A 24,926-nucleotide genomic window follows, 5' to 3' on the forward strand; every position below is an offset into this window, starting at 1 on the left:
AGGTTTCCATTGGTACAAAAAGAGATGCAAGGTGTAAACAATGAAGGATGAAATCTAAGTTAGAGGAGACTTCATTCAACAAAGTTGAGGGGGGGAGTGGGTCCAGAAAGTGCAATGGAATAGGAAGGTGGAGGATATGGACCATTGACTGGAGAAGCTCAGGTGATTAGGGTGGAGTCCCTAACTCTCACTGGCTTAGGGAGAAATAGGACAGGGAGAGGATTTTTGTCTTAGCTGGTGTTGACTCTGAATCATAAGAATAGGAGGGGCAGGGAATATATTAGCTCAACATGAAAATAGCCATCATAATAAGATCCCTCAAGGTCCTACAGTGATTGAACTCATAGTCAGTGAGTTCCCTCACTGTCTCTGACTCCCTGAAATCCAGGATTTTTTATATTTGGCTTATATACTGTAAAGCAGAGGCATCAGTCACCAGTTTGTGGGGCTCTAGTGCAGTAGAATCAGATTAAAATATAAGTGGGAAACATTTGATAAAATAAATAAAAATACAGTAGAACATAGATGATGTTAACATGTGGTTTTCTAAGGTGCAGGCTACAAGGATCCCTATGCAGGGTTTAATGTCCCTCTCTCTGTTATCAGTTTGACACTACTGCTATAAAGGACTCAGTTTTATTTATATCTCGGGAAATTTCCTACTGGTCATATCCATCTCAATTGCTTTTTTCTTCATAGGAAAACCTATATTGAGTCATTTGTTAGTACCTTTAGACTTTGTTTCTTTTAAATTTCATGTTTGAAGATTACTCTTTTCAACTACCACATAGAATGTTTGTTGAGGGTAGAAAACCAATTGGTAAATCTGTAAGCATTTAATAAACACCAGCTAAGCCTAGGAGTTTGTAAGTGAGGAGGAAGAGCATGACAGGCATGGAGGTTAGTCTGTGAAAAGGCACAGACCTGGAGAGCTCGCATGTGAGAAACAGCAAGTTTGGCTAAGAGCAGGAGTTCTTAACTTGGGAGCTGTGGAGTGGTTTTACTTAATTACATATTTGATAACTGCAGTTCAATATTCGAGTTCCTTTGTAATTCTTGGTATTTTATTTTATGCTTTGAAGGGATTGATAGGCTTAATCAGACAAGCAAAAGGTTCCGTCACACACACACACACACATGTAATTATCCTGGAAAGATAGATTGTAGCCTAATTATGAAGAGTTTTAAATGTCAAACTGAGGATTTTTTATTCCAGAAATAACAGGGAATCCATGAAGCTTCTTGAGTTGGAGAGAAGTGGTCAGATGTGCTTTAGGATATCGATTTGATAGCTGTTTGAAGGATGGATGAGAGGGAAAATACTGGACAGAAAGACCCTAGTTAGGTGACTGAAGGGAACAGTAAGAGCATGGACTAGTTTCTTTGTGGTATGAACAAAGAGAAGGGGGCAGACGAGGGAGATGCAGAAAGAAGTAGACTAGGAAAAATTGGTAATTGATTGGGGATTAGAATACACCCAGGATGTACTTGGATATATTGAATTTCAAATGTCTTTAGGACATCTAGATGGAGATGTCTATCAGGCGATGAGAAGTGTGGAACTGGAACTCTGCAGAGAGATGAGAACTGAGGAATCATGTGAATAGAGATTAGAATTTAATTCATGAGAGCTTATAAATTCACTGAGAGAGAATGTAAGGAGAAGAAGAAAAGAGGGCCCAGGACAGAACACTAGAAGTAATCTGTAGAAAGGTGATGGGACATGCATGATTATATTTTAAAGGAAACTAAAGATTGGTTCAGTAACTAGAAAGAGAAGTACAACAGAACAGTGTCATTAAAATTCAGAGACAAGAGAATGTCCAGAATGATGGGGTGCCAAGGTCAAAAGTGAGACAGAGAAAAAAGAAATATAGGATAATAAGTAGAGGTAATAGTAGATTCAGCTGAAGGGTTTTTAATGGATGTGGAAGTACTGGGCTTGTTTGAAAATAGGCAAAAGGAACCAGTGGATAAAGAGATATGGAAAATTAGTGAAAGAAGAGGGATAATTGAACAAGGAAGTTTCTTGGAAGCAACGAAGGGACATAGGATCAAAAGTAGATGTGAAGGGTTTGGTCTTGACTTCATCCTTCAAGAATAGAGCAACATGGTAAAGGACAAGGGAAAGAGATGATTCTGGGGTGATCTGGAAGGACGTGTTGAAAGTGGGGGTAAGGGTGATTTCAGAAGAGAAAAGAAGGTGTGGAACAGCCACTCTGGGGGAATGTAGTACAGAAATAGTGAAGAATAAAGGGACTGGGTATTTATTTGTAATCTCAGATCCCATCTCCAATCACTTCTCAGGAAACTCCTCTAAATTGAGATTACGTTTGGGAGCCATAGTCATACTGTCAAAGGCCAGTGGAAGAAAGAGGAGAGGGACGTAGGACATCTGTTCAGATGCAGAGGAGGCAGTGCTGCCCACCTCACAGCAGTCAACATAGCAGCTTCCTAAATTTAACTCTGACTCTGATAAATATAAGCAGTTATTTCTTAGAGAAATATTTGACAGTAACTATTAATATTTCCAAATTTTAAAAATGTAAGATTGGGAGAACATTTGGGAAATTTTCAGGGAAAATATTTTTTCTTTGTTTTCTTGTCTAAAATATGGAGGGAGTATGAATTCTGGGCATGGGGTTGGGATGTTAAGGGAGAAGAGGTAGAATATACATAAATAATTCAGTTGCAACCCCATATACTGAGTGATATGGGATTTTAAAAAAGAGAGACTGAATAGAGACTGGCAAATGCTCACAATTGTTCCGCTCGTGCATACTTACCAACCTTGCTACCACATTCAAATTTGTATAACTATTTATATACATGTCATATCTTCCCTCCTGAATTAGAAACTCCTTGAGGGCAGGGACCAGGTATGTTTCATCTCACCAGCACTCAGCATTTCATACGGAGTAGGCATTTTAAAGTGTTTAATTATTTATTATGTCCCTGTAGCACTTAACCACTTAGTGCTTGAATGTAGCAGGTAGTAAATTATAATTTTCAGTGTAATAGAATGGAAATTATTTATCTTGACATTGAAATATAGGGTTAGCAGTTATCCTCTTAATTTGTTCAATAAATGTGTATGGTCAATCTGGATAATTTGTCACCAAAACTTATGTTTCTTCTAAATTACCCAGGTAATTTAATCCAAAGCAGAAGATTGGGACTGAATTATCCAGAAATTATAGTTTGTAAAAAATTATCTCCCAGATGGTACTTGAGTTATATGGTTGAGAAATTGTCTACATTTTTATAGCAATTTTCTTTTCCCAGTACAATCGATTACTCCTGGTGATCTGGAAATTCTGTAAATGTTACATGAAAGCCGTATTGTCTTAAGTATTGCTGAGCTATAGTTTGAAAATGAAAATTCATGATTAATGATTGCTCATTGCAATGTTTGTTTATGTGTAGCATAATTTCATATCTATGAATACATGGTTCCCATATAGTGTTGACACATCTCACTTATATATTGAAACATTTGGGGAGTATTGACATAAGCATGCAAATGTGTTGTAATGAACATTTCTTTAGACCAGGTATACCACCTCCAGAGACAGCGTGGTCCAGTTCTTCTTCTACCAACCTATCAGTCATCAGTGGAGACAAACTGACTTCTTTCCCTGCACTGTAACATGCGGAGGAGGTGAGCAGAGGCTATTCCCGAATACATTCACCTGTGAATTAGAAATGGCCAGTTTGCATGTCTAAAATGGTTAATTCAAAGGAATTAATACAAATTTGATAAGCACAAATTTAATAAAAATTAATACAATTAGAAATTAATACAACTTACATAAAGTGCCTCATGGTTATTGATTCATTTGAGCTTTCAAACAACTGTGTGAGGTAGGTGATATACATATTAGCATCCTCATCTCTATTTGAGAAAATGTCTTTTTTTTTTGGAGGGGGGGTTGAGGCGGTCAGGGCTAAGTGACTTGCCCAGGGTCACACAGCTAGTAAGTGTCAAGTGTCTAAGGCTGGATTTGAACTCAGGTCCTCCTGACTCCAAGACCAGTTCTCTCTCTGCTGTGCCACCTAGCTACCCCTCTGTTTGAGAAAATGAAGGCTTACAGAGGTTAGGTGACTCATGAATAATCGTAGAACTAGTCATTAGCAGTGGTATTTGCACTCAGGTCTTCTGACTCTAAGGCCATGATGCCAAAATTCCTAATTTGTGATTGTATCATTTCTTCCTCAGTAAAGTAAATGGCTGTGAATGTGCTATGGCTTTTTTTCTAACTCTTGAAAATGAAATTAAAGCTTAGATTCAGAAAGAACATTTCTTACTGAGACCTTGGAATCCTTTCACACATGTGATTACTTTTTTGCTCTACAACATCTCTGTAAAGCACATGTTCATATCTCCACATTCCGCATAGAAAAACAGAGAAAGTGAGAGGGTTAGTGGCTTTCTCAAGGCTAACAAGTTAATAATGAATGAGTTAGGCAAAGCATCAGATGTCCTGATGTCCTCTCCCTATCCCCACCCTCTGCCCCAGTGTTCTCTCAGTTAGGCCATGCTGCCTCCTCCGACAAATCCTTCTGATTAGAAAATAATAGCCAACATTGATAAAGTGCTTCATAGTTACAGAATGCTTTAGATAATTTATCTCATTTAATCTTCATGAGTATTATGATCTTCATCTTTAGACATGAGGAAACTGAGCCTGACAGAATTTTAGTGACTTGCCTATGCTCATATGGATCTTGTCAGAAGTCGGATTCAAACCCAGGTCTTATCAAGACCGGTGCTGTTTCTACTAGACCATGCTTCCTCCATATTTGTACTTATTAGAAGGTAGCTTTCATTTATCTACCTCTTGAAGAGATTTGAGTTTTGTCTTTAAAGCATTTCATCACTTTCCACTCCGTCTACCCTCCTCTTTATATTTCTCTGTCTGGCATTTTAAATTAAATTAGTATAATTTCCAGCTAAGCCCTCCAAATTCTTGCTTTGAGGCCTGTCTAATAAGCTCTTGGATCTCCTTTTAGAGTTTATTCCATTTAAACTGCCCATGGTGTAATAGTCACCACCCAGATCATGTGGAGAATATATTCACCATCCCCTTTACTCTGAGGTGCCTTAAATAAATTTTCCAAGGCTCTTAAGTTAACCTTGTGTGCTGTAGTATAATGGTCCATGCTATACTTTGTAAGTTCTTTTCAACCAACTAGTGAGTTTATACTCATTAGGTTTGGTGAAATGTATTTCTCTTGAACCAAAAAGAACCAAAAAGAAAAGTGAAGTAGTCAATAACTGCGATAGTTCAGGCAAAAGAATATTCATTCTGAAATGCAATTTAAAAGCAAGAGAAATAGCTTGGATATAATTTCAAAATGGGGACCATGACTTCATTCTTAGGATAATTCTTTAGGAAACATTTTTCTTTGAGTTGTCTAGATGACTACCTCTACCTTTTCCTAAGACTATGTAGGACCCATCTTACTGTTAGGCTTAGGAGACAGTCGTTTTTTTGTTGTTTGTTTGTTTTTTCCAGAGTGGGATGATGAGGAGGGAGTGAAGAAGGTCCTTGATGCAGGTTTATTAGATCAACTCTTTGTCAAAGAAAGGGAGGAGGAATCTGTGCAGATAGACAGCTAGAGTGAATGGGGAATATCTGAGTCTAGCCCCTGACTCCAGAGGAATTCTGCCATCCTCTGGGCTCTGTTTTGAGCTTTCTCTGCTTACCATAAGATGGATATATATGTGAAAGATTCCAGCCCACTTTGTCTACCTTAATTTAAAATCCATTAGCTCCCCTCATATTCCCCCCACATATGTAGTTTATCCATACTTGGGGAACACCAGTTGCTGAGCATTTATCTACCCATAGCATGCTGAATCTTTATTTCCTCAAATCAGATCAAAATGGAGACTTAGTGATAGCAGTGGGGTATAAAGCTAACACCTGTCTTATACCTTTCTGATAGGAGTACTTATGTCCACGAAACTTATTTGTGATATCAGTAAACTTTGAAGTTAGATCCAGGAGCAGCTAGGTGGTACAGTGGATAGATGGGCCTGGATTCAGGAAAATCTGAGTTCAAATCTGGCTCAGACACTGAGCAGCTGTGTGACCCTGGGCAAATAACTTAACCTCTGTTTGCTTCAGTTTCCTTACCTGTAAAATGAGGATAATAACAGCACCTACCTCCCAGACTTGTGAGGATCAAATGAGGTAATACTTGTGAAGTGTTTATCATAGTGCTTGACACATAGTAAGTGCTATATAAATTTTAGCTATTATTATTTTTATTCTCAACTACTACTTTAAGTATGAGACTGTATTAGCTAGTACTTAATATAGAGCTTTGCGGTTAGGAAAGTGCTGTACATAAATTATCTCATTTGAGACTCACAATATCCCTGGGAGGTAGATGCTATGATTATCTCCATTTTACAGATGAGGAAACTGAGACTGAAGGAATTCACCCAAGATCATGCAGCTAGTGAGCATATAAGATAGAATTTGAACTCAGGTCTTCCTGATTCCAGACCCCACCACCTAGAGGCCTCACAGTGTTCTTTGAATTCCCAAAAGAAAGTTGACTACTATAGCCATTTTATTCACAAACAGCCCTCCCACATGAAATTATCTTAGGTTAAGACTTTCCCTTGTCAAGTATCTCCTTTCAAAGTTCAGACTCCCTGGGGAAGGGTAACTAGTAGAGTTGTACCAGGACTCCCCCACTCCAGTCCCCCAGACTGGGAGTGTGAGTTCATTGCTATAGAGAAATTTCAGTAAAGAAACCCTTATGATCAATACAGATTGAGGCCTGCTCTGTAGTTTTAAAGTAGCCTGGGGGGCACCGAGGGATAAGAGACTTGTCCAGGGCCTGTTCCAAGGCTTCATTCCTTACTTCACACTGCCTTTCTGCAGTTAGTAACACCTTATTGTCAACTGGCTATTTGCAATGCAGCTTGCTAGCTTTGGACTACTTCAGGATACCTGGGTTCTGGACTTGATTCTGCAGTGGACTCACTGCATGAGATCCTAAGCAAATGACTTTTCTCTCTGGTTTTCAGTTCCCTCAGTTAAAAGGGTTGGGCTAAATGATACTAAGGACCTTCAACTTCTAAAATTCTGGCTTAGTGGTGTTTGACACTTCAGTTGGAATCAGAAAAATCCAAGTTTGAATCTCGCCTCAAGCACTTACTAGCTGGGTGACCCTAGGCAAGTCACTTAGCCCATCAGTCTCTGTTTCCTCATCTGTAAAATGGAGAGAAAAGTACCTGGCTCACAGAGTTGTTGTGAGCATCAAATGAGATCATGCATGTGAAGTGCCTTCCAAAAGTGCCTCATAAAGGCAATATAAGTTCCATTGTTCACGTTGTTGTTGTTGTTACTCTAGCCTACGTAGGAAATATCAACCTCCATCTTTTGTCTCTCCCTGAGTTTGAGATTCACTTGCTTATATGGCAGCACAGCACTGGATTTGGAATCCAAGGACCTGGGTTTGGACCATATCTCTGCTGCTGTGGGAACCTTGGCAAGACATTTAACCTGTGGGACTGTTAGCTTATATCTAAAATAAGGAGGTTGGATAAGATGACCTCTAATTAGTTATAAATATATGGTTAACCCATTGATAAACACTGATTAAGGACCTACTGTGTGCCAGCATTGTGTTAGGTTCTGACAATACAAATACAGTGACCTAGGGTATGAATACTTGTTTGTGAGGCAAAAAAAAAAAATTACCTTTTTCTTTTAACTATAGAATTCCAAGCATGCTGTGAGGGAAAGCTCTTAAAATATAGACCCCTGTCTGGACTGGTTTAGACAGCATGCTGCTTGGAGCCTGGATCAGATGAGTCCGCGAGTTCCCTGCTAGTTCTTGTGATTCACAAATTCGTAGGGCCAAATCTCTTCCCTGAAATTAATACCCAGAACTTTATGCTTTCTCATAAATGCTGATACATAGTCAGCAGATGCATAACTGACCTAATCCCCTCAGGTCCGGGCTCCTGGCATTCCCCTCTGCGCCCAGGACAAGTTACCAGATGTACTTGGGTGTGACTCACTGGCCTTCCATAAAGCAATTGTTCGCATAAGTTAATCGTACCTGCAGATTTGCACATTCAAGCTTTGCATATAACAGAACCTCAGCATAAACCTGAATGCACCATGATCCATGATTGAAGTTAAGCAAAGGGGATGATCACATCTTTTGAAAACAAAGCAATCACTGGATCTAGAGCTGGAAGAAACTTTAGGTATCAACAAACATAGTCCCTTATTTTTATAAGTGAGGGAACTGAGACCTAGAAAGGTGAGATAATTTACCCAAAGTCATATAGCTAAGGGGCAGAGCTAGGATTTGAACCTAGGAACTGTCTGGGTGCAGATGTATCATGCTGCACTGCCTCAGTGTAGAATGTGTGTATATGTATGTATGTATGTATTTATCGTTCTTTTTTAGCAGGAAGACTTTTCTTCCCATTCATTGCATGCATACCCAAAGACCCTGTTAGGTCAATCAGTCAATCAAGAAGCGTTTTTTCAGCATTTATTTATTATGTGGCAGGACCTAGGCCAGGTAAGATACAGTAAACCAGCAGTAACTTTCCCATCTGAGAGTTGCACTTAGAATTGGGATTTGGCTAATTATGATCAGTTTGATTCCAAAGATATGCTTCCTAAATTTACTTGTAATAAAAAGTCAGCAAACATTGCTGAAATTGCAGAAAGGCGCATGAGCATCCCCTGGGGCTCTTGCTGCAGAAGCTAGTGGTCAGATTTGCTAAAACTTGTGAGATTGCTATGTTAATAGAATGGGATTGTGGGCTATTCTCTGTACAGCTTAGGGAACATTTGTTTTTCCTTTTTTGGTAGAAGGGTTGTCATCTTTAATCCCTGCCATATTTGTATGGTAGCAAGATTTTGATACTATTATGTAATAGCTTATATCTATATATTGCTTTGCATCTCATCATAATATTTCTCATGTTCATATAGTGCTTAAAGCTTTATAAAGACCTCTCTTTGCATTAGACTGCGAGCTCCTCAAGAGTAGATGTTGTCTTTTATTTTCCTTTTTTTCACCCTCAGTGCTTAGCACAGAGTATGTGCTTAATAAATGCTTATTGATCGACTGACCTTGTCTCATTTGATCAGATAAATACTCTTGCTAACCCTGTTTTACAAATAAGAAAACTGAGGCTCAGCAAGGTAGTAACTCAACTAGTGTCAGAAGCTAATAATAATAATAATAATAATAATAATAATAATAATAATAATAATAATAATAATAATATAGAATACAAAACTAGATATTCCTGACCCCAAGTCCAACACCCAAGCTACTATGTTACACTGCCTCTGACTGTTGTCTTCTCAACAATCCAATAAGGTATCCAGCTCAAGCAGCAATGTCCCCATTTTATAGTTGAAGAAGCTCTGGCTTTGGAAGGCTACATTAGTTGTCCATCTCCACGCAGCTAGTCGGTACTAGACCTGGGACTTAGATCCAGGTCTTCTGATTCCCAAATACAGAGCTCTTTCCACTGTTCTTCAATCCTTGCTTGAACTCTATATTTATCTACAAATGGGAGAGCCAACAAATAGATTTTATATATGTATATATGTTTTTTAACTCCTAAAGCTCTTTACAATTAAAAAAAAAGAGCAAAGATGATTTCTTTCCTCCAACCTTCATACCAAATCATAAACATATACATACCTACTCTCTCATTTTCTTGTTTATATATCCCTTTAGAACAAAGGTACTTTCTGTCCTGAAAGACCATAAACTCATTTAGTGTTTTGTTATTCTGTTTTGTTTTGTTTTTGAAAAGTGTATTTGTGCTTATTCTCTAGTCAACATGATATGAATAAATGGCATTTTTCACGGTTCCTTGATAATTAAGAAAGTTAGCTGATTTGCCTCTGAGGTGCCAGAACCATTTAACTCAATTTTATTATTCCTGCCATCTAAAAATCAATGTGGGGATGCTCATGATGAGCCAAGGAAATGGGCAGAGGTTGCCATTGATATCTGATATTTTAGTCTTTTCAGTAGATACTGGCACTAGTACTACAGTCATATTTTACTGACTCCATTTGAATTTTCATTCTTGTGGTTTCTACCTTGTTTTTTATAATGCATACCAGTACATCCTTCTCTACTCAGCTTACATCCAAGCCATCGCTCATGAATGCCTTTCCTCTCTTTGCCAAGAAAGCAGCCCAGTGGTTTATAAAATCAAATTCACTCTCAGTAATCAATCCTTTAAATAGAATTTTAGACCAATTAGGTATGTTTGGGTTTGGGGCCTTTTTGGAAGAAAAGGGGCTGAATAACTGATGATGTTCGTGAAAAAATTACTTTGAAAAAATGTTTAGCAACATAGCACTTGTGTAGCTGGAGGCGAAGTGTGCCAAACTTTCCCAGAAATGAAAGTACAACTTGCTTCTTTTTCTTTATTTGCTCTCCTCTTCTGTTTGGGTTATACCTTCCAGGTGTTTGCTTTTCTCAAAGACTGTATAACTAGCTGCTTTGCAAATTGTTTCATCTTTTTAGAGTGCTGAGTCTCTAATAGCTAACTGCCAATATGTTTTCATTCCCGATTGGGCACTCTGTTATAATTTTTCAATTACATTCTTGCAAGGTAAAATGATGAGAGTGAAAGGCGGCATGGCCAAAATGGATAGAATATTCTACTTGGAAGACACTGGATTCAGATATACCTCTAATACTGAAAGACTGAAAATGTAGAGAAATCACTTAACCTCTCAGCCTCCATTTCCCCATCTGTTTAAAAACAAACAAACAAAAAGTCTAGTAACACAGCTGGTAGCTACCTTATAGAGTTGTTTTGGGGCTTAAATGAGAAAATCTTTGTAAAGCACTTTGTAAACTTTAAATTGTTTTAGCAATATAAGCTATTACTATTATTGTTATTTACAGAGTCTGGGCAGAAGAATGGCATTAGGAAGGGGAATCTAAAGGAGCTCTTTAGACAACTAAAGTCATCCCCATTAAAAATGACTTCTGAGATCCCCTTTAGCTCTATATCTTCAAAAATGATGCTGCTCTTGTATTTTTATTTTTCTCCTAACTAGGATATCAACTCAACTCTGCTGAATGTGTGGATGTTCGCCTGAAGCGGGTCGTTCCTGATCATTATTGTCACTACTACCCTGAGAACACAAAACCGAAGCCAAAACTGAAGGAATGTAGCATGGATCCTTGCCCTTCGAGGTTTGTGTGCATCGTTTGCATTGCTATTTGTTGAGGAACAAATAAACCAGTGTTAGCTGATACCAATCATTCATTTACCCTAGAAACAGCTTCCTTCTTGATTCTTGCCATTGGAAGAAATGCTGATGGTTGACATTGTTATATTTGCCAACTAGGTCTATCTCCTTGGCCTTCAGTAAGGGAACTTAAACTGTCCACATGGCAGGTCAGCATAACCTCCTCATCTCCTAATCATGGTCTGAATCTACTTTTGATGTAGCTATTAAAACTCACGAACACATTAAACCTGGCCAGATGCCTCTGCTGTGTGAGGTGCCATATATGGTATGAAGGATTTCTTCCTCCCAAGTTTCCAACTTAATTTATCCTTCACAGACTGTGAAAGTGGGTCACTTATTAGCATGTCGTGGCTTGAAAAGTAATCATATTAAATGTGGTACGAATTGCAAATTTTTGCAAAGAACTACCAAGTGTTAATGCCGGAGTGTAGAGAAGCCCTGCAGAAACTATAATGTTGCACAATTTAGAACCAGCTTACTTTTGGACTGCTTGAAGCGGTTTCCTGGCAACATTACAGTATCTTAAAATAACATCACAATATCAAGTCCCAGAACCTCACATAAATATGCCAGCTGGCGGAGGGAGAGTTATAGGCAAGTGGAAAAGGAAACCTTCTCGGTAGATTTCATTTCCTATAGCTAAACTGTCCATTTCCTTTAATCCCAGTTGGACATCACCATTAACCGTGACCTTTACTGAGCACAAATACCTGAACTAAAGACCCAATTAATAGGAGAGTGTGTTATATGTGTATTTTACCAGAGTAGCCTATAGTAGCAGGCATGTGACATGACTAAAATTTTGTCTAGAATTGAGCCCATTTCCCTTGCCAGAGGCCAAACACACCACCTTTTGGTCATGGAAGATAATTTGTATTTTTCATCATCTAACTAGTCTGGGGTTCTGTGAAATACATTCTCATATTAGAAATGAGGTTAGATGGTGGTTTGTGTCAGGGATGTTTCTGAAATGGAGAAAAGGCAAGAGAAAACCACAGATGATTAAAGAAATGAAGTTGGCAGAACACTTGGGAAATAGGAGCATGTCACATTGAGCTGTCATTGGAAAAAGGGGGCTTCTCTTGGGAGGTTCATGCTACCTGAAAATGTCACAATGTCAAATATATCAGTTGTCTAAAAGATAAAATAACATTGTGCTAATTATTTTATTCACAGTGATGGATTTAAAGAGATTATGCCCTATGACCACTTCCAGCCTCTTCCTCGGTGAGTTCTGATTACTATTAATTTTATTTATTGTTTGTTTTCATTGAACATGAGTAACTTGTTGGGCACTGAATAAGACATGGCCAGTACCTAATATAAGTGGTTTGTTGGGGTCAGGTTTGCCACTCATTCAAATGTTCTCATGTAGCTTAAATATATCTTCACTAATAAATCAAACACTGATATTGATTCAGTTCACTGGACTTGTATGAAAACGCACTTTCTCTGTGCAGATTGCTGTGCGAGATGTCAGAAGATGTACAAAGATTAAGACATGACTTCAGCCCTTGTTAAACTTACAGACTAATGGGGGACATGACACATATGAATCTAATTTCAAAGAGAATACTAGAAGTCTATATGTGTTCTGGTAAGAAAGGGAGCCAGGACATTAATTCCGAAATCCTGATCTCCTCAGCTCCTTTTATGTTTTAGCATTCCCGACACTGCCTGTACTAGTCCATGCTTCACTTTTGAATTCGTCCCTTGTTGTTGCTGGTGCTGTTGTTCAGTCGTTTTTCGGTCGTGCCTGACTCAGCAGTGACCTGCGCTGCTTCCCTCTTTTTAAAATTTGAGTTGGTAGAAGAATTCCTCGTGTATCCACATTGGTCTCTTTTGATAGCTTCTGCTTTCATTTTTTTTTCTTGGAATTGTTTCTTTCTTGTGTCTTCAGAATTTTACTTTTGAAAGCGCCTATCTTTTACACGCTGACTTCTTCAGAATTTTTGAGCATAGGATCCAATTTATCTTTTCTCCTAAACCTTGGAAATCTGCTCTCCCAAAACCTGGAGTACATGTCAGAATGTACCTGGCTTTTCTTTCCTTCTTAAGGCCACTAAGTGGCACAGTGGATAGAGCATGAGATGTGGAATCAGGAAAATCTGAGTTCAAATGCAGCCTCAGATATTTACTAACTCTGTGACCCTGGGCAGGCCACTTAACTTCTGTCTGCCTCAGTTTCTTCAACTATAAAATGGCAATGATAATAGCACCTACCTCCTAGGGTGATTGTGAGGATCAAATGAGGTAATATTTGTAAAAATCTCTAGCACAGAGGCTGGCACATAATAACTACTTATTAGGCAGCTAGGTGGTGCAGTGGATAAAGTACCAGGCCCGAAGTCAGGAACACTTATCTTCCGGACTTCAAATCTGGCCTTAGATACTTACTAGCACATCACTTAAACTTGTTTGTTTCTTGAGGTTCCTCATCTGTAAAATGAGCTGGAGAAGGAAATGGTGAATCACTCCACTGTCTTTGCCACAAGAAGCCCAAATGGGGTCTTGAAGAGTCTGACATGACTGAAAAATGACTGAACAACAACAACAACGAAATGGTTATTCTCTTCCCCCTTTCCATCCCCTTAGTTATAAATTCTAAGACAGAAAAGTCACAGTTCCCTTAAGTTCCCATTATTTTTATCCCAGCAACCAGTTCTTCCTTCAGGGAGAGAATCTGTTGGAGAATAATAATTCCCTCCTATCTTCTTCACCTTTTAAAGGATGAAATTTGCATTTAGGTAAGCCAAGTCACTCTGCTTTGGCAGAAAGAGTATGCCAGCTAAGTCCAGATAATTCCCTTCTCTTGTCATTGTTATGCTATATCTCTGTGCCAGGTTGTGATCTGTTTCCTGAGCTATTCACCATTTTACCTGAGTAGTTGATGAGACTTTATATAGCGTTTTAAGTTTGCAAAGTGCTTTACATATGTTATTTCACTGGATCCTCACAATAACTCTGTGAGGTAGGTGCTAGTATCAGCCCCACTTTTTAAATGAAGACCCTGAGACTGAGAAGCTAAATGACTTTCCCAGAGGCACAGTGATAGAGTCACACTATCTACTGTGCTACCTAGCTAATACTATTGTGACAATGTTGCTACTATTTTCCTTTGCATATCTTTTCACCTAAGCTCGGTCTATCATAATTATCCCTCTGGTTCTTGAATTTCCTCACATGAGCATACCTTCTTCTAATCTTTCATGCCCTCCTTCAGAGGCGTGGCCATGGAGTGGGGAGGGAAGCCAAGAAACTACCTTCTTCTGGCTAGGCAATTTCTCAGTTTTCCCCAAATTCTTATTGGGGAAATCCAGGCTTGGATTTTGCCTGGGAGAGAATACCTAGAGTACCCCAGATCTTAAGTTTGAAGGAGAAGAGAGAAGCAATATAGTCAAGTCAGGTAACCTCCACCAGCATGCCATTCATCTCCTGGTTGTCCTTTAGCCATTCCCTCCAGTGTTTACAGTGTCTTCACACCACTTAAGACCTGGAGTAGCAAGGAGAGATAGAGCACTCTGGGTAGTTTTTCTTAGACCAAGTCCAAAACCACCAGAGCTTAAGGAATCTTAATAAAACCACCCATTCGGTAGGCTAGGTCACTGGTGCCCCCCCCCACCTTGCTTTGTGGGTGGGTGGGTCCAAAAGGCTGGTTATAATCTTGGTATGTGATGGTTTTCTGCCTCTTTACCCCTTCCCTTTAACCCATTTTGTACCTTTCCAAAGAAAGTATGCTCTCCCAGAGCCAGATTTCCATCATAGATGAAGTCCTAACACATCTCAATGATGGTTTTGAAATCGAATTTGTGATTTCCTTTTGAGACTGAAACTATGCAACTAAAAGCCACGAGGTGATTGCTTTGAGATAGAGGAATCATGTGCATTACCCTTAGAGCGCTAGATTTCACTTCATGAAATTGGGGGGCTTAGGTTCAGATCTCAGCTGTGCCACTAACCATAGATAAGTCACTGCCTGCTGGGCCTCACTTTCCTTGTCCATAAAATAAAACGATTAGGCTCAGTGCTTGCTAAGGTCCCTTTTAGGGTTAGAGAACTAGCCTATAATGGGTGTCTGCTTGCAACATAGTGTCTGTTTCAAAGCAAACTAAATAGATAAATTAAGTGAATGAGAACTAAGTATGAGAGAAAGAATAATTACTTGAGTCTACTGAGGATGACTAGTACACTACTTCAAATACAGTAGCTGTTCCATAAAGACTTTTCATTCTTTTTCATTTTCATTAAAAGTGATGCCATTTTCACGAATATTGGTGCTAGTGCATCGTTAATACTATTACACTTATCAACACTGATGGAGGGTGGGGTGGGGCTTATAGATGCAATTAAACATCGAGGTGGTGCAGTGGATAGAGTGCTGGCCCTGAAGTCAGGAGGACCTGAGTTCAAATCTGGCCTCAGACACTTACTAGCTGTATGGCCTTGGGCAAGTCACTTAGCTCTATTGGCCTCAGTTTCCTCAGCTGTAAAATGAGCTGGAGAAGGAAATAGTAAACCACTCCATTATCTGTGCCAAGAAAACCTTACATGGGGTCACAAAGAGTCGGACATGACTGAAATGATTTGACAACAACAATAATGACAACGACTAGATTCAATGAAGGGAAATGGGAGGAGAAATAGTTTTTCTGGAGTAATTGGGCAAGAGTTTAAAGCAGAAAGGAAGAAATGTCTAAGAAGTAGACATACATACACATGCACATATATGTCTATATGTGTGTGTGTGTGTTTATATTTCTGTGTGTATATATTACATACATATGAATTCAAGAAAAGCAGTGTGTTATAGTGGATAGACAGCAAGCCTTAGGGACAGGAAAATGCCTACATCTGAGTCATACTGACTCTTTGACCCTGGCCAAGTCACTTAACTTCTTAGTGTCCTAGCAAACTCACTGAAGTTTTCTATGCCTTGATCTATAAAATTCATTGAATCTTCTATTTTTTCCTACCAATATGTTGAACAAAGAGCCTGCAAAAAGACAAGATGTACTTTTTGTGGGTAGATGATTCTTGTACCTAGAATTTTAATTTAACTATGGACATGCTTGGAGTTGATTAGAATGTGTCAGGCAGCACTTACAGGAAATGCACCTGGAGTCTTGAGAATATCCTATTACTTAAAAACCAGAACATGTTTTGAAACAAGTTGGATCAGTCTCATGGTCATTCTAAGTTGGCTTAAGAGGCTTTAGCAAGCTGATTTATGTATCTTTCCATTTCATCATATGCTTGGGAATAAGTGAAGGACCTACTTGGAATATGTTTCTCTGATCCTTAATATTAATCTTGATGGCCTCAAGTTTGAAACTACACTCTTGGGGTATTTTTTTTTAAAAGTAACGTCTTCTTTTTAAATTGTTTTTGCTCCCGAGCTGGGAACATAATCCTTGGACAGCATGCTCAGTGTCCTGTGGTGGAGGGATCCAGAGGCGGAGCTTTGTTTGTGTAGAGGAGTCCATGCATGGAGAAATATTGCAAGTAGAAGAATGGAAATGCATGTATGCCCCCAAGCCCAAGGTGATGCAAACTTGTAACCTCTTTGATTGTCCCAAGTGGATTGCCATGGAGTGGTCACAGGTAAGATTGAGTGGCTCTTTCCTCCCTATATCCAGTTTTTTTGGCTCCATAATATGGGGACTTTGAAAGTAGCATCAAGCCATGGCCCACTGCTCCCACATAACTTACAGTGTACTTGAAGAGGCAAAAAACAACTGAAATCCAAGATACTATTGAGTGCCATAATGTGGGTGGTGCAGACAGTAAGTGATGTGTAGGGTTTGGGAATGACCAGAGTTTAAGCATGAAGAAACAAGGACTATGCATTGGCACCAGGAGAGGATTTAAAAAGGTGAGGGTATCATTGGCAGGAGATACAGAATACACAGAAGTGTGACTGTGGGAACAAGCCTGACATTTTTGGGATAGAATAAATTGGTTAGAGGAGAATTATGGATTGTAAAATAATAGAAAATAAAACTGGACAAGTAAGATGAAACCAGACTGTTGATATTTGAGTATTCAGCAGGAAGGTATAACAGGTTCTTCATTATTGGAGTGAAGATATAAAAGTTATATTCCTATAAGATAAGTCCAGTACCACTGTACAAGACGAGTCGTTACAATATTTCACGTGTGAGGTCTTGAAAACCTGAGCCATGGAGGAAGAAGTGGGAATAAACAGAAAAGAATGAATCTGACATAGATGGTACAGTCACAGAATGCTGTATTTAGAGTCAGGGGATTTGGGTTCAAATTCCAGTTCTTCCATTTTCTATGTTTTGTAATTTTGAACAAGTCTTAAGCCCAGCCTCACTCTCCTTTTGCATTAAATGAGAAGTTTGGACTCTAAATGACCTTATGAATTGACAAAATAGCTTAATTAATTAAATCCTTCTTTGAAATGAATTTAATATATCCACTGGCAGAATCTTTGGAGAGTCTACAGAAAGTTGAAGCTCTACTGGGATTAGCAGAAATTGAAGAACATTATTTTTTAAAATGTCCCATAGGCCTTCGTCTTAATCTTACAATTCTTAAATAATTTTATATCTAATTTTTGATAGTATAATACATAATGGAATGTAGGTCCTATATCTCATTGTGTTATATTAAGTATTTGTATGGTGAATTACTATATTAATTTACTAAATATCTTAGTGTCTTGAATGAGATAATACATATTATATATAAAAGTGGTTAACTCTGATGCAGGCAGATTTTTTTTACCCACTAAAAGTATTGACCATCATAATTCTTTATAAAATATAAGGGCTTGCCTTCTATCTTGATTTGCTATTTTTTAGTAAATGATCAATCACATTAATTATTATTATTCTATAAGATTTACTAAATTTAAGGTATGACTCTAAAACTCATTTTTAAATAAACATGAGACCTATATAATCACGTGACAGTTGTCCTTCAAAGTAGATACCTTGGAGGCTGTGTATGAATATGCTTGGAGTTAATTGTTTTAATGGTGGATGTTCTTACTCCTCTTGATATTTTTAAATCTCCTCTTGAGAATTACCTTCAGAACCAATTTACAAGAAAGTCACTCTTATCATGTCATAGACACACTTTGTTTTAATCCAAAATCATAATAGCCAGTGATCATTGAACTATTTGTCAGAGTTATCTTTGATTGACTTTTGGTTATTCCCCCCCCAAAAAAAAATCACATCTTCCTTCAAAAGACAAAGATTAACCCTGGCCAGGGATATCCTAAAGGGATATTAGTTCTCTTTTGTAAGTTACAAATTAATGTTTTTGTGTAACTTTTCTTTCTTGAAGTGCACAGTGACATGTGGTCGAGGGTTAAGATATCGAGTTGTCCTTTGTATCAACCATAATGGACAGCATGTTGGGGGCTGCAATCCACAACTCAAGTTACACATCAAAGAGGAATGTATCATCCCAGTCCCATGTTATAAACCAAAAGGTAATCTGTATTCTTTTTTCTTTTACTTTTTGCTTGTAATTCTCTAGACTTATCAAGTCCTGTACGAAGATACTTTTGGTTCGCTTCCAGTCTGTCCTTTGCTGGATAATCATCCTTGCCTTGTCCCCTTTCCACAGATGTTTCTCAAGATTCTGTCCTGGACCTTCTTCCATTTTTTTTCTCCATTTCCTTTCTCTTGTTGATTTCATAAGTTCCCAGGAGTTCAATTATAAATCTCTTATGTAGATGACTCCCAGATCTCTGTATCCACTCCAAATCTCTCTCTTGAGCCCCAGTTCTATATCATCAGATGCCTATTTGACATCTTCAAATGGATGCTTCACAGACATCTCACAGTCCATACAGCCAAAGCAGGATTCTTCTTTCCCTGCAAATGCTCTCTTCTTCCTAGGTCACCTATTTCTGTTTATGGTCCTACTGTCCTTCTACTCACTTAGGTTCACAATCTCTTGATCATCCTGGACACTTTCTTCTCCCATATTCAGTCGGTTGCTAACTCTTACATATTCTTCCTCATAGCTTACCATATGACTTTTCCTTTCTCTCCACTGACATGACTACTGTGCTAGTTTAAGACTTCCTCACTCTTGCCTGGACTATTGCAGCAGCCTTCTCATTGGGCTCCTGGTTTCCAGTCACTCTTTCCTCCCTCTGATCTGTCTTTTCGTAACTACCAGAATGATCTTCCTAAAGCACAAGTCTGGCCATGTGATTCTCTTGCTCAGGAGCTTTTAATTGCTCCTTATTGCCTCTAGGACATGATATATACTGCTCAGCTTAACATTTAAAACCCTTTTCAATTTGCTCCAGCCTCCATTTCCAGGCTTAATTGAAACTGTTCTTCTTCACATACAAAAATCCTAGCCAAAGTTGCCAGTTTATTGTTCATTGAACATACCATTTCATCCCTGGCCTCAGTGCCTTCCTGCATGTCTGGAATGCACTGCATCCTCACCTCAGCCCCTTAGAATCTCTAGCTTCTGTCAAGGCTCAGCTCATGGTCTGCCTCCTGTAAGAAGCCTTCCATGGTGCTCCAGGTTGTTAGTGTTTCTGCTACCTCAATTAGTCATGGATAGTTTTACAGGCCTGGATAATGTGTCCCTCGGTAGAACATAAGCTTGTAGATAGGGCCTGTTTTTTATTTTGTCTTCATATCCTCAGTGCTTAGCACGGTGCCTCACACAGAGTAAGCGCTCTGTAAATGCTTGTTGGGCTAGTTCAGATTAGATTTTGATTTTATCATTTAGTGAGAATTCATCAGCATTCATCAGTTTTTGTATTAGAGGATCCAAGTTCTCATAGCCTTAGTATTTTTAATATACTAAAATTAATGTAATAGCAATGTCAACTGAGATGCATCTTGAAATACATATACACATATGATTGACTCATTTAGGAAAAATGAATTCATTATAGTAAGAGGAGTACATTTTTATATACTGATTCTTTGATTTTGTATTCTCTGATTCTGTAGTATATCCTGTAGAGGACAAAAAAGAAGCATATGACAGAACTCCTTTCTTGGGATATTTGTAATAATTAAACAAATTTTTAAAAACTTAACATTGCATGGTATCTTAGTTGCCATTCAGTCCAAATACATTCATTTGTTGTGACCAGAAAAGAGAATACCAGTAGGAAAGTAATACAAATTAAGACTAAAAAAGTAGGTGGGAATCAGATTGTGGAGGGTTTTCAATACCATCCTGAGGATTCTGTAAATTCTGTAATTTCTCTTATAGTTAATACGAAACTATTGAAAGTTTTTGAGAAAAGGAGTAACATGGTCAGAACTATGCTTCAGAGGCATCAACTTAGTAGTATTTTTAATGATAGAGAACTGAGTCCCATAGGAGGTTACTTATTCTGTTCTGGGGAAGTAGGGGGAATCCTGGATTTGGAGTCAAAAGACCCAAGTGTAATCATTGCAGTTAACTATCTCTGTGACATTGGGCAAATTACTCAACATCTTTGGGCCTCAGTTTTGTCATCTGTAAAACGAGGGTATTGCTCAGATGAACTTGAAGGCCTTTCTAGCTCAGAATCACTGATCATTCCTAATTATTACTTTGAGTACTAAAAACCCACTTCTACATTGGTCCTACTTCTACTCTCTGCAGCAACATAAAACAAGCCCTACTTCCTGTTGCCCATCACTTTCCTTAAAATGTTTATAGAAATCCAGTTAAGTGTTGTTGTTTTTTTTCTTTTCTAGACAGTTTGATTCTAACAACTATTCCTCATATGATCTTGCTTCTTTTTATTCTTTATGTAAAAAGGGTTGCAAAGAATGTGTTTTAGCATGCTTTTTCCCTATGTTGATATGATATTTTATGTTTCAAAGGGTTTCACTATTAATTTTTGGAATCCTTTCATAACAGTCATGTAAAGTAGATTGGGAGCCTCTTTTTATAGACAAGAAAGCTGATAGCAATCAATCAAGTAGTGTTTATTAAGCACTTACTATATGCCGGGCAGTATGCTAAGTGGGGTGCGTGTGTATGTGTCTGTGTGTGTCTGTCTGTGTGTGTGTGTGTGTGTGTGTGTGTGTGTGTATGAGAGAGAGAGAGAGAGAGAGAGAGAGAGAGAGAGAGAGAGAGAGGGAGAGAGAGAGAGAGAGAGAGAGAGAGAGAGAGAGAGAGAGAGAGAGAGAGAGAGAGAGAGAGAGAGAGAGAGACAGAGAGAGAGAGAGAGAGAGAGACAGAGAGAGACTCACACAAAGCTAGACTAGAGGGTTAGTGTGGAGAAAGGCTCCTCCAAGTCCTGGTCTTGCCAGGAAGTTCACTAATAAGGAAATGGGCCAGTGATAAGTACCAAGAAGGGAGCAGAGTGGAGCATTACCAAATCTGAGTGAGAAGCTTTTGCTGGATTCAGTCCATAGCATCAGCTGGGGAATACTTATGTGTCAAGCCAAGAAGATTAGACCAGGAGTGTGAACTGATTTGCCAGACAAGAGTCAAAGAACCCCCAGAGATAGAGCAGAGACTGCAAAGGTGCAGGAAACTAGAAGATAATTACTTGCCCATGTATCCCTGGGAAGGATCTCTTCTTCAAGGCTACCTCAGCTACAGAGGGCTGATGGACATCAGCTGTCAGGGACGTTATAGGAAAGTTAAATGCCATTATTCAAGCCTATGCCTAACAGTTCCTTACTTTCTTACTTTGTGCTCCCCAAAAGCTCCTTGGTCCCCCCCTCTTCTACTTCCCCACCATCCATGTAATTTGCCCTGATGATTGTGGGTCATATAGAGACTGTACCTATGATCTCATTGATATAGGAAACATCCTCTCTAAATGCAAGTCAGCACCTTCTTTGCAACTTAGGGTCTTAGAGAGCTGCCTAGGGCACTGAGAGGTTAAATAACTTGCCCAGAGTCACAAACATAGCAAGCATCAGAAATACAGTTTGAATCTATGTCTTTTGATCTCAGAGCCAGTGATCTTTCCATGGTACCAACTACACAAGATCACAAACCCTGTGTGTGTAAGATTACAGCAGCGTCAAACTCAAACAGAAATGGATCTCTACAGGCTACATATTGGCTTAGAAAACCACAAATTAGCATTACCTATGTTTTGTTGTAATTTTACTTATTTTTTTTCATTAAACATTTCCCAATTGCATTTTAATATGGGTCCCTGCACTTGGGAGTTTTGCAGGCTGATTGCAGCCATGGCTGTGAGTATGACAACCTCGTCTAAGAAGATGGTCTTTGTAAGTTACTATTGTTTAAAAAAAAAAAAACATTATTCAGGAGCCAACCTCCTAGTGAGGAAAATGAGCCTTTGCTTTCTAAATTAGCTAAACTGGTCCTTGGATGACAGACACAAAGTCCATTGCTGAGCCCATATTCAAAGCTCTTCCAGCTTGGTGGCACTTGCCAAAGCATACAATCTTCTGGTATTGCCGTTGAGAATCCAGAATCTTCCATACACCACAGTGAATGCCCCATCAGACTTTAGTGGGGAAATGATCCTGAATAACTAACTGAAAATGCAAATGTTGGAAACAATACCAAGAGCTGATATCACATTTTAGAAGACATTTAATAGTAATTTAGGGAGTACAGCTAAACACTGGCCAGAGACTTTTCTTTCCTGTTTTGCTAATTTGTTGTTTTTAAAAAAAAAATACAACTGAATAGAATTGGAGCTAATTTTTACTCCAGAAACCACTTGATGAGCTGTGTTTAAGTGAAACCACTTGAGTCTATACCACTTAACCTTTTCTGGTGAAAAAATTAATAGAAAACTTCTATATATTTAATATGGATCCTTAATGAATTAACAATAACTAAACATTGTTCCTATCCTAGAAAAAAATCCAGTGGAAGCCAAATTACCTTGGTTTAAACAAGCCCAGGAACTGGAAGAGACCAGAACAGCAGCGTCAGAAGAACCAACGTGAGTTCATCATCTTTTATGAGCCTAGAAGGGAACCAAGCCCTTCAATAGGCCTCTATCAGTTTTTTCTCATTTGGGAATCTTTTGCAAGAGTGATCTGAACTTTTCAGACTCAGTAGATATCACAGCTGTTGTCAACCCTTCTCTTTTCACAACTCTTTGACATGCTGTTTGGGTATCATCTGTCTAGGGGATACAGAAGAGGGCAAATTTGTTTATCCTAGGGCAGTCCAAATGGCAAGTTATGGTTGAAATTGGGTTCACTTTGTAGATCTCATATATTCCTTGGCCTCAGGCAATCCCACTGTTTCTTAAATAAACTGATCATTCCAAGGTCAGTTCTTTTGTTTTAAACTAAAGTAATGGTTGATCGTCATATAGTCCCTATAATTCAAATATTTAAAAAGCTGAAATAATTTGAACCTGAGTACTTTGAGTGATAGGTGTGTATGCACATAAACAGAGAAATTAGAAAATTATGTTCAGACATGGTGACACAGAGCTGTACTTGCTGCTGTTGGGGTGGCTAAGGCTATTGGAATGTTTGAGCTCAGGCATGCTAAACTGCAGTGAGGACTAAAGCCAATTAAGTGTCTCTACCAAGTCCAACACCAATATGGTGAGCCCCTCATGGGAACACTGGCATCCCTAAGGAGGGGCAAATGGACCATGTCTAATGGCCTCTGTGCCAATCAGCAGTGAAATTGAGTCCATAAGAGGCTGCTGAACTTCTAGCCTGGGCAATACAGGGAAACCCACTCTTCTCCTTTCCACCTAAAAAAAATATGTAAATCGTGTGGATTTTTAAAAAGTTTACACACAAGTATATTTAAAAGGGGAAAAATGAATCACCAAGGAATTGGAAAGGGAGAGATATTTTTTTTTCATGGCAAAGAACTAGTTTAGAAATAAGAAATAAAGGGTTGGGATAAATTGCCACTTTTTGGGGGGAATATGAATGATGAGGTCACCTACTAGTTGTTGTTAGGAACACTTTAAGGTTTTCAAAAAATTACCTACTTTTACAAGAATCCTTTTCTGATGTCTTCTCATGGAAAGAGATATTGGGTTCTGAACAACCCTACTTGCTAGAAACATAATATTATATCGGGTGACCCATTAGGTTAGCTTTTAATTTCTTATGGATTATGTGTACAGAGTTTTCAATGATTCACAAACTCTCTCAGACTGTAATCTACAGCATTGTTGCCAATTTGAATTGCCTCCTTTTGTATTCCCAGATCGTAGCACAATGCCTGGCGCATAGTCGGTGCTTAATAAATATTGATTGATTGATTGGTGGACGGAGTTTCCTCACCACGAATTCCCTACACCAATGAAAACACAGGTCTAGACCCACCCTCACCAACACCTCTCCCATTGTCCCTTAAAAAAGAATTGTAACAGGGCAGCTAGGTGGTGCAGTGGATAGAGCACCAGCCCTGTAGTCAGGAGGACCTGAGTTCAAATCCAGCCTCGGACACTTGACACTTACTAACTCTGTGACCCTGGGCAAGTCATTTAACCCTATTGCCTAGTTAAAAAAAAAAATCCAAAAAAAATTCTGTCAGTGAGAATGTGTGGCTGTAAATCTTAGAATATTATGCTATCAGAAGAATTATATGTACAGGTTATTCAAAGAGGAATGTCAAGACATATGGTAGACATAAATAAGCTATAGCATAACTGTTGATAATTTACGTGTGAGAAGAAGTAAAAGACCAGAAAAGGATGGAGACCATTTAGGGGCC

The 24,926-nt window shown here is 38.7% G+C and overlaps 1 protein-coding gene across 2 annotated transcripts in view; it reads left to right on the forward strand.

Annotated features, from left to right (window-relative positions):
* Nucleotides 1-24,926, forward strand: part of ADAMTSL3 (ADAMTS like 3) — a 567,152-nt gene that overhangs the window by 379,717 nt on the left and 162,509 nt on the right. For both annotated transcript variants that reach the window (XM_020966068.2, XM_020966078.2), the window contains exons 10-15: nucleotides 3,550-3,661; nucleotides 11,088-11,226; nucleotides 12,462-12,512; nucleotides 16,682-16,886; nucleotides 18,603-18,750; nucleotides 23,088-23,175. In XM_020966068.2, the coding sequence (XP_020821727.1) occupies nucleotides 3,550-3,661; nucleotides 11,088-11,226; nucleotides 12,462-12,512; nucleotides 16,682-16,886; nucleotides 18,603-18,750; nucleotides 23,088-23,175 (743 nt within the window). The remainder of the gene's footprint in view (nucleotides 1-3,549; nucleotides 3,662-11,087; nucleotides 11,227-12,461; nucleotides 12,513-16,681; nucleotides 16,887-18,602; nucleotides 18,751-23,087; nucleotides 23,176-24,926) is intronic.

This window comes from Phascolarctos cinereus, unplaced genomic scaffold (genome assembly GCF_003287225.1).
Source record: "Phascolarctos cinereus isolate Bilbo 61053 unplaced genomic scaffold, phaCin_HiC Scaffold_3;HRSCAF=262, whole genome shotgun sequence".
NCBI lineage: Eukaryota > Metazoa > Chordata > Mammalia > Diprotodontia > Phascolarctidae > Phascolarctos > Phascolarctos cinereus.